The 17,901-nt window shown below is 47.7% G+C and overlaps 1 protein-coding gene across 1 annotated transcript in view; it reads left to right on the top strand.

Annotated features, from left to right (window-relative positions):
* Positions 1–15,507, top strand: part of LOC134945797 (sulfotransferase 1 family member D1-like) — an 81,207-nt gene extending 65,700 nt beyond the window's left edge. The window contains exons 5-8 of the mRNA XM_063935303.1: positions 13,147–13,273; positions 13,595–13,689; positions 14,322–14,502; positions 14,718–15,507. Of these exons, the coding sequence (XP_063791373.1) occupies positions 13,147–13,273; positions 13,595–13,689; positions 14,322–14,502; positions 14,718–14,824 (510 nt within the window). The 3' untranslated portion in view covers positions 14,825–15,507. The remainder of the gene's footprint in view (positions 1–13,146; positions 13,274–13,594; positions 13,690–14,321; positions 14,503–14,717) is intronic.
* The last annotated feature ends 2,394 nt before the right edge of the window (positions 15,508–17,901 follow it).

The following is a 17,901-nucleotide window of genomic DNA, read 5'->3' as shown; positions in this document are numbered from 1 at the left end:
GCGGCACCTGAGCATTGAAAATCACAAGACCAAAAGCAGTTGTCGATCCCCTGTTCCCTTTTATTGTTTTTCTCCAACTCCCCATCCCCTCTCCCTCAAATTATTTTTTTTCCCCCTCTCATTTTTCTTCGTCTCCTCCTATAAGATGGACTTGCCCCAAGAGACTGTGATCCGGATTTTCCTGTTGACCATGATGTTGACCAGAGCAGTCTGTTCCGGCGAGAGTACCATGGAGGTCGAGAGAGGTTCTGGAATGGGTTCTGATGATAAAGATGGAGGCGTAGTTTTCCGAGAACAACATAATCAACAAGCAAAGGCGAGTATCAGAAAACGATCCGATAGCATTGACCATAGAAGGAATTGTGAAGGATTGTTAGCTGAAGAAAACTGTATCTGTAGGCTCTGTAACAATGTCATTGAGGATGGGTGTATTAAGAAATGCCAATCCAGTTTTAATATCCATATGGACCGGCATCCATTGAGTGACTATCACTCCCTAGTGGGTAATGTGTTAAACAAAACGGATTGTTGGGTATGCTCTCAAGTACCTCAGGGTCATAGCAAATCAGGGCTAGTACCATTTCCTTTAACGATAGAGGAGGTACTTGAGTTAAATGGTGGGAGACCGGTGGACCGGAGGTTTAATATCTCCAGCCCTCCTAGTTTGAAGCTCCACCAATACCATGTGGATAGGTCCCTATTATGTTTCAACATCTCCAATCCCCGAAAACCGGGAAATTGGGAAGTGTCATGGAGTAACCACACCATGACCTTTTCGCATAGAGCAGATAGAATGCCTACAGATACAGAGCTTGTACGCCACATAGCCAGTAGAGGAAAATCTTTCCGGTATAGGTATACCTTAGGAAATAAGATTACTAGAGTTGGAGAGGTATCACCAGGATACTGTGCACATATCGTACAACCTGATACGTGTACTAAGCAGATGGAAGAATTAGGGTTAGGAGATTTCACATGGAAGGTGTGTAATATGGTTATGTCCTACTCCGTCCCATATGTTCTCCCCGATGATGCATATTTCATATGCGGGAGAAAGGCGTACAAGTGGCTTGCCCCAAACTCTGAAGGATTGTGTTATATTGGAAAAGTACTGCCTGAAGTAATGACTGTATCACATGACAAAATGAAAGACATACACCGTGGTGCCCAAGCTCCTTATACTCACACCCATTACGAGCACGTTGTTAAAAGGCACCTGATAGAGAAGACAGAGCATCCGGCCTCTGATCTGATAAGTGAATCCACCGGGATTCAATTCTTAATCGCGTTAGATTTCACCCGCACTGCTAGAGGAGTGCTGAATTATAAATACATATCGGCGCTCGCAAATTTGTTAGATAATATCACTGAAATGTATGATGACACGTTTAGGTATACTGGAAGAGAACTTCAGGCTTACAAAACAGAACTGGTACAGCATAGAATGGTTCTCAATTACCTCACAGCAGTGACAGGCGGATATTGTGTCACACTGGCAACACAATACGGCGTGAAATGTTGCACATATATTACGAATAGCACCGAGGATCCGGTCGAGGTCATAGACCAAAAGATGGACGATATTCTCCAATTGAAGTGGGAATTTCGCAGGAGACACAATCTCACTCTTGCTGCTGTAGGTAATGAGCTGACTGGTTGGGTGTCATGGTTGAACCCGCGAAATTGGTTTTCTGGCTTAGGAGACTGGGCTCAAGGAGTCATAATGGATGTTGGGAAGTTTCTCCTATGTATCTTAGGTGTTGTCATATCGATTGGATTGATATTTAGATGCGGTCAGGCTTTAATGAAGTGCAATCATCGTACTAGGGTAATGAGTTTAAGGAGTGAGGAAACTGTAATTAACCTGGACTTGATTTATGACCCAAATGTAGAAACAATGATGTGATGAAAATGCGATTTCTACGGTCCGTTTCTTTCACCTGTTTTTCCGTTTTCTCCAAGGTAACAAGACCCACTTGGACAAGGAATTTTATGAGCCGATATACAGACAACAGAGGGATTAAAGAAGAAGTTTGACAACCTGATACACAGATTTTTGATGAACTATGCCATGGATCCCCAGTTTCCCTAGAAATTTTAAAATTACGCTAGCCCAACACTTTTGTAAATCTATGGACATTGACAGCTTTTGCTCGCACCTTATGGGCAAAAGCACAAAGAAGACTGCATTCAACAGACACCAAACAAGACCCCAATCGACGACTGTACATTTACCTGACATAGAATACCACCGCATTTACCGTAATTATGTCTTTTCTTCATTTCTACAACCCTCAGGTAATGACACACATAGTCGATAGGGAATACAGGCACAGATATCAGCAATCACATATCTCCCCCATTCATGTATCATCAACTAAAATGTGCTCCCCCATTTTGTTACAACCAAAGCCAAAAAGAGCTCGGTAAAGTTTGACAGCCCATCCACAGACCCGTAACACGGGATAAGAAGGAATTCACATGTATACTTCGCAATACCTCGAAGCTTGATTTAAAACACGTACGGCACGATGATACATGACCCCCAAGCACGGATTCATACACACATGCTTCTGCTATCTCACTAGGTCATACCCTTTTCCTACCATCCCCTCTCCTCCCTTACCCAACCATGTAAATGTATTAACCCCTAACATATATTTTTCTCCTTTTGAAATGTTTTCAGGAAGTGGCAGTTATTGTTGACTGCCAAAGGGTGGACTGTCAAAGTCAGAAAAATATCTCTATGCACACTACCATATTTGCACCTCACACAGGTCCGTGCTGCGCATGCGTACGCTCTCCCGTACGTGCGCATACTCACAGTCGCGGGCACCCGCAGGCGCATGGTATGCGTATTTACGGTAGAGTTTATGCGATCGTAGCGTGCGACTCAAACATTACATATTTTCACTATATAATGTATTTTGTAGATCATGGTCCCTTTGATAGATTCTGCAAGTTTGGTTAATATAGAATGTTCATGAACAGAGAAATCCCTCTTTGTTTGATACGAAGGGTCAGACAGGAGTAATACAGTGGTGTTTAGTATCCATCGGAAGAATATTTAATTAGAAATATTCCGGTGTTGGTTTGAAGCAGATCAATCGCTCGTGCGAATAGTTATGGACATAAGAAGTTTATGAACATTTTCTTTATTTGCACTTTATTACCCATGCGGCGGGAAACCCAGTTTCCCTCCCACCTGAGCTGTTGGAAATAGTCACAGCCCACCTGTATGAATCAACCTATGACCTTTTGTTATAATGCGAAGCCGAATTCCTGTGTCCAATGAACAATAAGATTGTAGGGACCATTGAATTGCATTGTGTGTGGGGCATAAATAGGCAGGCCGACCATATCCAGTTCACTCTCTTCAACGGTTCTCATTGCTGATAATCGGGAGCTGGATATCGAGGCGCATGCGATCGTTTCCCCTTGTGCGTAAGTGTTTCTCCGCAACTATATTGATCTTCTTGTTATTGTGGGCCAATCTCTCTCAATTTCTCTCTCTCTCTCTCCTTCTCTCTCTCACTCATTTTCCCTTAAATTGTATTGTATTGTATTTCCTGTGTAGTTATCTGGTTAGGTAGTCTATGTTATATTGTAGTGTATGACTTGTATTGTGTTTAACTCTTTTGCAAGTATAGCATTCATAATATATATTTTAGGCGTTGGACCCTGAGCACGGTATCTGTGTGTTTCTTATAGTATTAAGTATTCTCAGAGCGTCGGTGACGCTCAAACAGCTTTTCTCTATCGTCCTAGTGGATGCTGGGGTTCCTGAAAGGACCATGGGGAATAGCGGCTCCGCAGGAGACAGGGCACAAAAAGTAAAGCTTTTCCAGATCAGGTGGTGTGCACTGGCTCCTCCCCCTATGACCCTCCTCCAGACTCCAGTTAGATTTTTGTGCCCGGCCGAGAAGGGTGCAATCTAGGTGGCTCTCCTAAAGAGCTGCTTAGAAAAAGTTTAGCTTAGGTTTTTTATTTTACAGTGAGTCCTGCTGGCAACAGGATCACTGCAACGAGGGACTGAGGGGAGAAGAAGTGAACTCACCTGCGTGCAGGATGGATTGGCTTCTTGGCTACTGGACATCAGCTCCAGAGGGACGATCACAGGTACAGCCTGGATGGTCACCGGAGCCGCGCCGCCGGCCCCCTTGCAGATGCTGAAGTCAGAAGAGGTCCAGAATCGGCGGCTGAAGACTCCTGCAGTCTTCTAAAGGTAGCGCACAGCACTGCAGCTGTGCGCCATTTTCCTCTCAGCACACTTCACACGCAGTCACTGAGGGTGCAGGGCGCTGGGGGGGGGCGCCCTGGGAGGCAAATGTAACCTATATAAAGGCTAAAAATACCTCACATATAGCCCCCAGAGGCTATATGGAGATATTTAACCCCTGCCTGGATTCACTAAATAGCGGGAGACGAGCCCGCCGGAAAAGGGGCGGGGCCTATCTCCTCAGCACACGGCGCCATTTCCTCTCACAGCTCCGCTGGTCAGGACGGCTCCCAGGTCTCTCCCCTGCACTGCACTACAGAAACAGGGTAAAACAGAGAGGGGGGGCAAATTTATGGCGATATTTTGATATATATAAAGCAGCTATAAGGGAGCACTTATTATAAGGCTATCCCTGTTATATATAGCGCTTTTGGTGTGTGCTGGCAAACTCTCCCTCTGTCTCCCCAAAGGGCTAGTGGGTCCTGTCTTCGTTAGGAGCATTCCCTGTGTGTCTGCTGTGTGTCGGTACGTGTGTGTCGACATGTATGAGGACGATATTGGTGTGGAGGCGGAGCAATTGCCAAATATGAGGATGTCACCCCCTAGGGAGTCGACACCAGAATGGATGCCTTTATTTATGGAACTACGGGATAGTGTCAACACGCTAAAGCAGTCGTTTGACGACATGAGACGGCCGGACAATCAATTAGTGCCTGTCCAGGCGGCTCAAACACCGTCAGGGGCTGTGAAACGCCCTTTGCCTCAGTCGGTCGACACAGACCCAGACACAGGCACTGACTCCAGTGGTGACGGTGACGAATCAACCGTATTTTCCAGTAGGGCCACACGTTATATGATTTTGGCAATGAAGGAGGCGTTACATTTAGCTGATACTACAGGTACCACTAAACAGGGTATTATGTGGGGTGTGAAAAAACTACCTATAGTTTTTCCTGAATCAGAAGAATTAAATGACGTGTGTAATGAAGCGTGGGTTGCCCCTGATAAAAAGCTGATAATTTCAAAGAAATTATTGGCATTATACCCTTTCCCGCCAGAGGTTAGGGAGCGCTGGGAAACACCTCCTAGGGTGGACAAGGCGCTAACACGCTTATCTAAACAAGTGGCGTTACCCTCTCCTGAGACGGCCGCACTTAAAGATCCATCAGATAGGAGGATGGAAAATATCCAAAAAAGTATATACACACATGCAGGTGTTATACTACGACCAGCTATAGCGACTGCCTGGATGTGCAGTGCTGGGGTAGTTTGGTCAGAGTCCCTGATTGAAAATATTGATACCCTGGACAGGGACAATATTTTACTGTCGTTAGAACAAATAAAGGATGCATTTCTTTATATGCGTGATGCACAGAGGGATATCTGCACACTGGCATCACGGGTAAGTGCTATGTCCATTTCGGCCAGAAGAGCTTTATGGACGCGACAGTGGACAGGCGATGCGGATTCAAAACGACATATGGAAGTTTTGCCGTATAAAGGGGAGGAGTTATTTGGAGTCGGTCTATCAGATTTGGTGGCCACGGCTACAGCCGGGAAATCCACCTTTCTACCTCAAGTCACTCCCCAACAGAAAAAGGCACCGACTTTTCAACCGCAGCCCTTTCGTTCCTTTAAAAATAAGAGAGCAAAGGGCTATTCATATCTGCCACGAGGCAGAGGTCGAGGGAAGAGACAGCAACAGGCAGCTCCTTCCCAGGAACAGAAGCCTTCCCCGGCTTCTACAAAAGCCTCAGCATGACGCTGGGGCTTCTCAAGCGGACTCGGGGACGGTGGGTGGTCGTCTCAAAAATTACAGCGCGCAGTGGGCTCACTCGCAGGTAGATCCCTGGATCCTGCAGATAATATCTCAGGGGTACAGGTTGGAATTAGAGACAGATCCACCTCGCCGTTTCCTGAAGTCTGCTTTACCAACGTCCCCCTCCGAAAGGGAGACGGTTTTGGAAGCCATTCACAAGCTGTACTCTCAGCAGGTGATAGTCAAGGTACCTCTTCTACAACAAGGGAAGGGGTATTATTCCACTCTTTTTGTGGTACCGAAGCCGGATGGCTCGGTAAGGCCTATTCTAAATCTGAAGTCCTTGAACCTGTACATAAAGAAGTTCAAGTTCAAGATGGAGTCACTCAGAGCAGTGATAGCGAACCTGGAAGAGGGGGACTTTATGGTATCCTTGGACATCAAGGATGCGTATCTCCACGTTCCAATTTACCCCTCACACCAGGGGTACCTCAGGTTCGTTGTACAAAACTGTCACTATCAGTTTCAGACGCTGCCGTTCGGATTGTCCACGGCACCTCGGGTCTTTACAAAGGTAATGGCCGAGATGATGATTCTTCTTCGAAGAAAAGGCATATTAATTATCCCATACTTGGACGATCTCCTAATAAGGGCAAGGTCCAGAGAACAGCTAGAGATGGGATTAGCACTGTCTCAAGAAGTGCTAAAACAGCACGGGTGGATTCTGAATATTCCAAAATCCCAGTTAATGCCGACAACTCGTCTACTGTTCCTAGGGATGATTCTGGACACGGTTCAGAAAAAGGTTTTTCTCCCGGAGGAAAAAGCCAAGGAGTTATCCGAGCTTGTCAGGAACCTCCTAAAACCAGGAAAGGTGTCTGTACATCAATGCACAAGAGTCCTGGGAAAAATGGTGGCTTCTTACGAAGCAATTCCATTCGGCAGATTCCACGCAAGGACAAGGGTGTCTCTTCTGTGGTGGTTGCAGAGTGCTCATCTATTGGAGGGCCGCAGATTCGGCATACAGGATTGGATCCTGGTGACCACGGACGCCAGCCTGAGAGGCTGGGGAGCAGTCACACAAGGAAGAAACTTCCATGGAGTATGGACGAGCCTGGAAACGTCTCTTCACATAAACATTCTGGAACTAAGAGCAATATACAATGCTCTAAGCCAGGCAGAACCTCTGCTTCAGGGAAAACCGGTGTTGATCCAGTCGGACAACATCACGGCAGTCGCCCATGTGAACAGACAGGGCGGCACAAGAAGCAGGAGTGCAATGGCAGAAGCTGCAAGGATTCTTCGCTGGGCAGAGAATCATGTGATAGCACTGTCAGCAGTGTTCATCCCGGGAGTGGACAACTGGGAAGCAGACTTCCTCAGCAGACACGATCTTCACCCGGGAGAGTGGGGACTTCATCCAGAAGTCTTCCACTTGCTGGTAACCCGTTGGGAAAGACCAATGGTGGACATGATGGCGTCTCGCCTCAACAAAAAACTGGACAGGTATTGCGCCAGGTCAAGAGATCCGCAGGCAATAGCTGTGGACGCGCTGGTAACGCCTTGGGTGTACCAGTCGGTGTATGTGTTTCCTCCTCTGCCTCTCATACCAAAAGTATTGAGAATTATACGGCAAAGAGGCGTAAGGACGATACTAGTGGTTCCGGATTGGCCAAGAAGGACTTGGTACCCGGAACTTCAAGAGATGATCACGGAAGATCCGTGGCCTCTACCTCTATGGAGGGACTTGCTTCAGCAGGGTCCCTGTCTGTTTCAAGACTTACCGCGGCTGCGTTTGACGGCATGGCGGTTGAACGCCGGATCCTAAAGGAAAAAGGCATGCCGGAAGAAGTCATTCCTACTTTGATTAAAGCAAGGAAGGAAGTAACCGTGCAACATTATCACCGAATTTGGCGAAAATATGTTGCGTGGTGCGAAGATCGGAGTGCTCCGACGGAGGAATTTCAACTGGGTCGATTCCTACATTTCCTGCAATCAGGATTGTCTATGGGTCTCAAATTGGGATCTATTAAGGTTCAAATTTCGGCCCTGTCGATTTTCTTTCAAAAAGAATTGGCTTCAGTCCCTGAAGTCCAGACCTTTGTTAAGGGAGTGCTACATATACAGCCTCCTGTGGTGCCTCCAGTGGCACAGTGGGATCTCAATGTGGTTTTGGACTTTCTAAAATCTCATTGGTTTGAACCACTAAAGAAGGTGGATTTGAAATATCTCACATGGAAAGTGACCATGCTTCTAGCCCTGGCTTCGGCCAGGAGAGTGTCAGAACTGGCAGCTTTATCTTACAAAAGCCCATATCTGATTTTCCATTCGGACAGGGCAGAACTGTGGACTCGTCCGCATTTTCTCCCTAAGGTGGTGTCAGCATTTCATCTGAACCAGCCTATTGTAGTGCCTGCGGCTACAAGTGACTTGGAGGACTCCAAGTTACTGGACGTTGTCAGAGCATTAAAAATATATATTGCAAGGACAGCTGGAGTCAGAAAATCTGACTCGTTGTTTATATTGTATGCACCCAACAAGATGGGTGCTCCTGCGTCTAAGCAGACGATTGCTCGTTGGATCTGTAGCACAATCCAACTTGCACATTCTGTGGCAGGCCTGCCACAGCCTAAATCTGTAAAGGCCCACTCCACAAGGAAGGTGGGCTCATCTTGGGCGGCTGCCCGAGGGGTCTCGGCATTACAACTTTGCCGAGCAGCTACGTGGTCAGGGGAGAACACGTTTGTAAAATTTTACAAATTTGATACTCTGGCTAAGGAGGACCTGGAGTTCTCTCATTCGGTGCTGCAGAGTCATCCGCACTCTCCCGCCCGTTTGGGAGCTTTGGTATAATCCCCATGGTCCTTTCAGGAACCCCAGCATCCACTAGGACGATAGAGAAAATAAGATTTTACTTACCGATAAATCTATTTCTCGGAGTCCGTAGTGGATGCTGGGCGCCCATCCCAAGTGCGGATTATCTGCAATAATTGTACATAGTTATTGTTAACTAATTCGGGTTATTGTTGAAGGAAGCCATCTTTCAGAGGCTCCGCTGTTATCATACTGTTAACTGGGTTTAGATCACAAGTTGTACGGTGTGATTGGTGTGGCTGGTATGAGTCTTACCCGGGATTCAAAATCCTCCCTTATTGTGTACGCTCGTCCGGGCACAGTACCTAACTGGAGTCTGGAGGAGGGTCATAGGGGGAGGAGCCAGTGCACACCACCTGATCTGGAAAAGCTTTACTTTTTGTGCCCTGTCTCCTGCGGAGCCGCTATTCCCCATGGTCCTTTCAGGAACCCCAGCATCCACTACGGACTCCGAGAAATAGATTTATCGGTAAGTAAAATCTTATTTTAAGGTAATAAGGTTATACTGTGTTGCATTTACTCTCTAACATTACACTAAGGTTTTACTGCACAATACACTGTTTATGGTTTAGATACAAAGGTTTAATATAGTGAGCGTCAGCTCCGTTGGTGATCTCCTCGTGGTCCCGAGCGTTCGCTACGCTATAGCGAATCATTACTTTAGTTAACAGCCAATAACGTGCCTGCCTGTGATCTCTTGGCCGTGAGTGAACGTGACGCTTGAGCGTCTCGATCACGGCAAAGCGATTGTTACGCAACTAGCGTACCCTTACGGTACTTCATACGTAGATAGCGTACAGTGTTCTTAGACCTCATAAAGGGTATTATATACGATAAATATTTAGCTTTATCATTGGTCTTCCACTTGTGTGGACTGCTGGAAAACCTGCTCTATAGCTCTGAAGCTGTCAGTGTTCATGTAGAGCCTAGCATATCTTCCATACTGGTCTACCATCCATGCTATATCTCTGCGTCTATTGGTCTTTATGTAGAGCAAAAGACTCTATATAATTATTGTTTTACCATTTTTTTTTAATTATTTTAGCCAATTATTTTTTGGAAATGAATGGGTTAATTAACACTTTCTCCCCAAAACACCAGAATGAATGTAAGAAAGATAGATGAGGGTGGAATGGGGGGGAGATGACATTTAGGAGACAGATGGTCACATCCTCACCTCAGTAATGTCAGTGGGAATTTCCCGCTGTTATGTGGGCCACTATCTGATCCTGTGGAACTCTGTCAGCGGTCAGCCACAGAACACTTCAAGTTCTGTGTGTGGGTTGGCGGGCCGCGGGTGGAAGGACAGGACAGCGCAGGACGGGCAGGCGTGAGGGAGCGCGGTGTGACGTGCTGGCGAGGAACACAGCACAGGGCGGCCAGGAGTACAGCGCAGGGCGGACAGGAGGGAGCCCGGTATGACGTCAGCACGTCACATCGCGAGCCGGTTGGTGCTGGACGGAGCTGTGTCTCGGCAGTGCACCCGTCCATTACCCCCGGGAATTTAATTTTTACCCCATTTGGGGTAATTTACCCCTGTTCCCTGAACACTGTTCTCTGGTGTTCATAAAAATCTGAATCCACCAAACCTTCCGAAGTTCCTGCTCTTCTGCACAGTAGAGCGGATAGCACACTCTGATGATAAAAGAATTTGCAGTTGCGTTCATATTACTTTATTTAATGGGTAGTAGTAGTAAAGGCATATTTCCTTTTTTTGTTTTACTTCTTTTGTGGTTTCTTCAGGTTGTCTTCCGTTTAAGTAAAATCTGTTGTGTTGTTTGTCACGCGTTTAGATTTATAACATATTAGGACCAGTGGCGGAACAAGCAAGCGGTGGGCCCAGGTGCGACAAAATGCTTTGGGCCCCCCCCCCATCCAAGTCCACCCCGGGGGCAGTGCGCGCCGTAGGCGCGCGCAAAAATACATAGTGGCGTGGCTTCGTGGGGAAGGGGTGTGGCCACAAAATAATACCAACACAGTAGTCTCCATTATTCAAATTACGCCGCACAGTAGCACCACTACACCAGGTAGAGACCCTTTTACACCTTACAGCGAACAGATTCCTCTTTTTACACATTACAGCAGACAGCGTGCCCTTTTTACACATAACGGCAGACAGCGTGCCCTTTTTACACATAACGGCAGACCGCGTGCCCTTGTTACACATTACGGCAGACAGCGTGCCCTTTTTACACATTACGGTAGACAGCGTGCCCTTGTTACACATTACGGCAGACAGCGTGCCCTTGTTACACATTACGGCAGACAGCGTCCCCATTTTTACACATTACGGCAGGCAGATTCCTCCTTTTTACACATAGCAGCAGGCAGATTCCCCATTTTTACACATAGCGTCAGGCAGCCCCCCTTTTTTACACATTACGGCAGGCAGATTCCCCATTTTTACACATAGCGTCGGGCAGATTACCCCTTTTTACACATAACGGCAGACCGCGTGCCCTTGTTACACATTACGGCAGACAGCGTGCCCTTTTTACACATTACGGCAGACAGCGTGCCCTTGTTACACATTACGGCAGACAGCGTCCCCATTTTTACACATTACGGCAGGCAGTCCCCCCTTTTTACACATTGCGGCAGGTAGTCCCCCCTTTTTACACATTGCGGCAGGCAGTCCCCCCTTTTTACACATTGCGGCAGGTAGTCCCCCCTTTTTACACATTGCGGCAGGCAGTCCCCCCTTTTTACACAGTGCGGCAGGCAGTCCCCCCTTTTTACACATTGCGGCAGGCAGGCACAAGAAAGAAAGAAGGAAAGAAAGAAAGAAAGAAAGAAAGAAAGAAGAATTATACTTACCCTCAGGCTCCTCGGTGCAGCTGCGTCAGACGACGATTCCCGGGCAGTAGAGAATGAGGAGGAGGGAGCCGGAGGACGGAGCCGCAGCAGCGCTTTGTTACTGGTGGAGGCGCTGCTGCTGCTGCCCCTCTGCTTCCCTATAGGCTGTTCTCGGAAGACAGCCTATAGGGAAGCAGAGGAGCAGCAGCAGCAGCGCCTCCACCAGTAACAAAGCGCTGCTGCGGCTCCGTCCTCCGGCTCCCTCCTCCTTCCCCCGTCTGTACCGCTGCTCAGCTCCTATCTCCGGGCGGCTGTGCGCTGCGGGCAGCGGTTGCCTGCAGCGCACAGCGGCATGTAATGAGTCAGTTTGACTCATTACATGCTTGGGCCCCTGGACAGAGGCGGGCCCCAGTGCAGTGCACTGCCTGCACTGCCGGTAGTTCCGCCTCTGATTAGGACGTGTGGTCTGGCTGATTGTTAATTAGAGGGGGTATTTTCCTTTTCACTTGACTGCTCTGGTTATGGTCACTACTAGAGCTTTATTTATATATATATATATATATATATATATATATATATATATATATATATATAACCAATAGAAAAGAGGCGGCACTCGGAGGCTTTAAGATGCAAAAGATGTTGGTTCAACTAATGAACCAACGTTTCGGGGTCAGATGCACCCCTTTGTCAAGGTGAATGAAAAGAGTAAAAAATGCTGTGACAATGACCTTTTAAGTATAATGATATCAACTCCAACATTGAGTGAGAGCAATAAGATAGGCTAAAAAATCGGTCAACTGAATACCCTTAGTAATACCTCAATATCATAGCTGTGGAGTGAATCCTGAGGTATTACTAAGGGTATTCAGTTGACCGATTTTTGAGCCTATCTTATTGCTCTCACTCAAAGTTGGAGTTGATATCATTATACTTAAAAGGTCATTGTCACAGCATTTTTTTACTCTTTTTATGGCATATTGGTGAACTATATGTGATACGCACGAATATTGTAATATTTTCTACCTTTGAGAATACTGTTCATGCCCACGGCATTGGCTGGATGGGATTTTGAAATGTGCAAATATTGACTTTTTGATCACGACCCCTGATGAAGTCCTATATGGACGAAACGCGTTGGGTTTTTACGTGTTTGTGAATTTGAGTACACACCTGAACTCTCTGGTGGAAGAATTGATATCCTATTCAAGTGTAGATATCATCAAACAAAATTCGCCAGACGATTACAAATCTATATTGTTCACTCAATGTATATGATTTTTTCATTTGTTTTATTGATGTTTTTATGTAATATTGCAGTATTTACTGTTAAATTTTAAGAATAAATACATTTATATGTGACATCTGAGGTGGTTCAGCTCCCATGAGAATTCTTTTTTCCTATATATATATATATATATATATATATATATATATATATATAGTGAGTTTCTCCCAGAGTGGTAAATTTAGCATGTTGGTTGTCCTCTCACCGCAGATCATATACGTGGCCCGGAACCCTAAGGACGTGTTAGTATCATATTATCATTTCCATCGGATGGCCGCTTTGCACCCAGAGCCGGGGACGTTTGAGGAATTTCTGCATGACTTTATAAAGGGCACAGGTGTGTATGTACAATATGTATATTATGTGGTGAGCGCACAGACCAATGGGAACACACCATAGAGCACAAGGAGGGTGTGAAAGAATAAACATGTTGGTTATAGTATACCTGAATGTATACCTGGTCACATATAGCATAGCGATCTCTTCACCATCATCACTATATGAAGGATAATGTATGACATATTTGTACAGCCTAATAACAGTTTAAGCTTGCACCGAGTTCCAATGACCTGGTAGACACCACAGAACGGAAGTGTAGGACAATACCCATTAATAATGAATGCCCTAATGACCGATATCCTTGTCCGTGTGTTCGCAGTGTGTTATGGGTCATGGAGCGACCACGTGAAGAGTTGGTGGAAAATCAGGCACCAGAGGAATGTCCTCTACCTCTTCTATGAGGACTTATTAGAGGTGAGGCACTTGTCTGAGAGGCTGACGCTTCATACACGCACTTCGCTTTTGAAAGTCACTACCGTTGATTTAAACCAAAGTGTAAGCTCCCTCTTTACCCTCTGTCCCACCTCTGTATATTCTTATAACCCTTTACCAGTGCCGCTAAAACCTGGGTTATTGCCATGATAACTTGGGTCGCAACTCAGTGAAAAAGGGTTAATCTAGGTCAATTGACCCTGGAATCCAACCCGGCTAGCTTGCAGGATTGGACTCGGGAAGGTGACGGGTTAAGGGACAGTGTAAACAGGTAAGCCGGAACTTCTAACCCAGCTCCCGTGTACAATATGGGGACGCTGCTTCCTGCTGCGCTGACACTGATTCGGGGCGGGGTCATTGATGTCGGGGTGGCGCTGCAGTCTCTACATCGGCTGATGTTGCTGCTGAGACTCCCTGCAGCCACTGCACCAGTGTGCGGTGTAAACAGTGAAAAGGGGTCTGACCCGGTTTGGAACTGTGTTCCAAATCTTGGGTCAGACCCGGGACTTAGGTGGAAAAGGACCTCTGCATTGTGGAGAAAATCGCTGCATGTGTACGTGAGGGGTTAGGGGGAAAGGTCGCTTCCTCACCTCTCTATCATTCTCTGGCTACAGGACCCAAAGCGTGAAATCAGGAAAGTGATGAGGTTCATAGAGAAGGATCTGTCGGAAGATGTTCTGGAGAAAATCCACCAGCAGACGACTTTTGCGTCTATGAAAGAGAATAAAATGGCCAATTTCTCCGACATACCCACCGCAATCATGGACCACACCATCTCACCCTTCATGAGGAAAGGTACAGCCTGCTATACCTCTGCTGTGACTCCAATCACCCTCATATCCACACTCATTGCTTAGAGAGGAATAATGACCCGTATCGCGGCTTATCATTTAGTCATACTGACACATGGAGAACATTGAGGTTTCCTAGCATTCTGTAATCTATTGACGGTTTATACACACATGATTATATTATTTAGTTTCTCCATCCCTGATTTTCTGTGTCCTCAGGAACCTGTGGTGACTGGAAGAACCAACTCACGGTGTCTCAAAACGAAACCCTCGATGAATATTATAAGAAGGCGATGTCCGACACTGATCTGACCTTCCACTTCTAGTTGGCCCATTTTCCATTATGAAGCATCTGGCTCCCAGTTACAGATCCCGTCGCTGATTGCGGTCCGAGTGTCCAGCATAGGCTCTGTTCCCATTAATATTTGCACAATGGAAGCGAATCAATGACAATCTATTACACCATCAACCCCCAACATGCAAACCGTTTGACACCATTCTACTGACCTATACTGATCACCATGATACAAATGTCCCACCAGAAATTACAATACTCCCCAATGGATCCAACTTTACGGGCCGGATGCATCACCGCTTGGAAAGTGATAAAATGGAGAGTGAAAAATTAGCAGCCATTCAGCTCCTACCTGACATTTTTCAAACACGGCCTGTGACACGGAAGTTAGGAGCTGATTGGCTGGTTCTTTTTCACTCTCCATCTGATTGGTTGGTACTTTTTTCACTCTCCATCTGATTGGCTGGCACTTTTTTCACTCTTCATCTGATTGGTTGGTACTTTTTTCACTCTTCATCTGATTGGCTGGTATGTTCTCACTCTCCATTTTATCACTTTCCAAGCGATGATGCATCTTGCGCTACATGTCCTGCTCATCTCATGCCCTAGAGCAGGCTTGTCCAACCCGCGGCCCGCGGGCCGCATGCGGCCCAAGTCGGCTAGTAATGCGGCCCAGGAGCAGCGCTGCAGCAGAGGTTTTTTTTTTTTTTGAGTACGGACACCACATGTGAGGCTGAGCCGGCCCCAGCAGGCTGTCAGCACATCCTGATTGGATTGCTGCTGCTGGGACCAGCACCAGCTCACGCCCTCTCCGCTGTCAGTCATAGTGTAGCCCTCCTCCGCTGCATAGCGGCACACGTGACTGAGCAGCGCGAGAGTAGAGGAGCCCAGCGGAGAAGTTGGTTGTACAAGAACACGTGGAGCGGCGGACGGAGACGGAGGCAGCGCTGCAGGAGCGGTAAGTATGTGTCTGTGCGTGTGTGTGTGTTTTTTTACAGCTACAAGAGGCACAGTACAAGGGCGCAGCTACAAGGGGCACAGTACAAGGGGGCAGCTACAGGGCCACAACTACAAGGGGCACAGTACAAGGGGGCAGCTACAAGGGGCACAGTACAAGGGGGCAGCTACAAGGGGCACAGTACAAGGGGGCAGCTACAGGGCCACAACTACAAGGGGCACAGTACAAGGGGGCAGCTACAAGGGGCACAGTACAAGGGGGCAGCTACAGGGCCACAACTACAAGGGGCACAGTACAAGGGGGCAGCTACAAGGGGCACAGTACAAGGGGGCAGCTACAGGGCCACAACTACAAGGGGCACAGTACAAGGGGGCAGCTACAAGGGGCACAGTACAAGGGGGCAGCTACAGGGCCACAACTACAAGGGGCACAGTACAAGGGGGCAGCTACAGGGCCACAACTACAAGGGGCACAGTACAAGGGGACAGCTACAGGGCCACAACTACAAGGGGCACAACTACAAGGGGCACAGTACAAGGGGCACAGCTACAGGGGCACAACTACAAGGGGCACAGTACAAGGGGGCAGCTACAGGGCCACAACTACAAGGGGCACAACTAGAAGGGGCACAGTACAAGGGGCACAGCTACAGGGGCACAACTACAAGGGGCACAGTACAAGGGGGCAGCTACAGGGCCACAACTACAAGGGGCACAACTAGAAGGGGCACAGTACAATGGGCACAGCTACAGGGGCACAGCTACAAGGGGCACAGTACAAGGGGGCAGCTACAAGGGGCACAGTACAAAGGGGCAGCTACAGGGCCACAACTACAAGGGGCACAGTACAAGGGGGCAGCTACAAGGGGCACAGTACAAGGGCGCAGCTACAAGGGGCACAGTACAAGGGGGCAGCTACAGGGCCACAACTACAAGGGGTACAGTACAAGGGGGCAGCTACAAGGGGCACAGTACAAGGGGCAGCTACAGGGCCACAACTACAAGGGGCACAGTACAAGGGGGCAGCTACAAGGGGCACTGTACAAGGGGGCAGCTACAGGGCCACAACTACAAGGGGCACAGTACAAGGGGGCAGCTACAAGGGGCACAGTACAAGGGTGCAGCTACAGGGCCACAACTTCAAGGGGCACAGTACAAGGGGGCAGCTACAGGGTCACAACTACAAGGGGCACAGTACAAGGGGGCAGCTACAGGGCCACAACTACAAGGGGCACAGTACAAGGGGGCAGCTACAGGGGCACAACTACAAGGGGCGCAGTACAAGGGGGCAGCTACAAGGGGCACAGTACAAGGGGGCAGCTACAAGGGGCACAGTACAAGGGGGCAGCTACATGGGCACAACTATAAGGGGCACAGCTACAGGGGCACAACTACAAGGGGCACAGTACAAGGGGCACAGCTACAGGGGCACAACTACAAGGGGCACAGTACAAGGGGGCAGCTACAAGGGGCACAGTACAAGGGGGCAGCTACAGGGGCACAACTACAAGGGGCGCAGCTATAGTGGCACAGCTACAAGGGGCGCAGCTACAGGGGCACAACTACAAGGGACGCAGCTACAGGGGCACAGCTACTAGGGGCACAGTACAAGGAGCGCAGCTACAGGGGCACAACTACAAGGGGTACAACTACAAGGGGCACAGTACAAGGGGCGCAGCTACAGGGGCACAACTACAAGGGGCACAGTACAAGGGGCGCAGCTACAGGGGCACAACTACAAGGGGCGCAGCTATAGTGGCACAGCTACAAGGGGCGCAGCTACAGGGGCACAACTACAAGGGATGCAGCTACAGGGGCACAGCTACAAGTAAGTTTAATATGTTAACTATGTTTTCTATGGTTTTTTTGGATGATCAGGTATCGTTACTGTTGTTTTATTTTATGTGCGGCCCAAACCAAATTTTCATCTTCTAATGTGGCCCAGGGAAGGTAAAAGGTTGGACACCCCTGCCCTAGAGCATTGCTCGTTAATAAATCAATACCCGATGTTCCGTTTTATATTATTAAGATTAAATAACATTCCTTCATTAACCTATCTAGAACAATATTTCTCTGCTTAGCTTTATGCCATGAATTTTCACTGTGTAAAATTTTAATATAAAAACATATTCATTAAAAATAAATTGGGAG

This window comes from Pseudophryne corroboree, chromosome 7, assembly GCF_028390025.1.
Source record: "Pseudophryne corroboree isolate aPseCor3 chromosome 7, aPseCor3.hap2, whole genome shotgun sequence".
NCBI classification, from domain to species: Eukaryota; Metazoa; Chordata; class Amphibia; order Anura; family Myobatrachidae; genus Pseudophryne; species Pseudophryne corroboree.
This window is presented reverse-complemented; position numbering and strand designations above follow the sequence as displayed.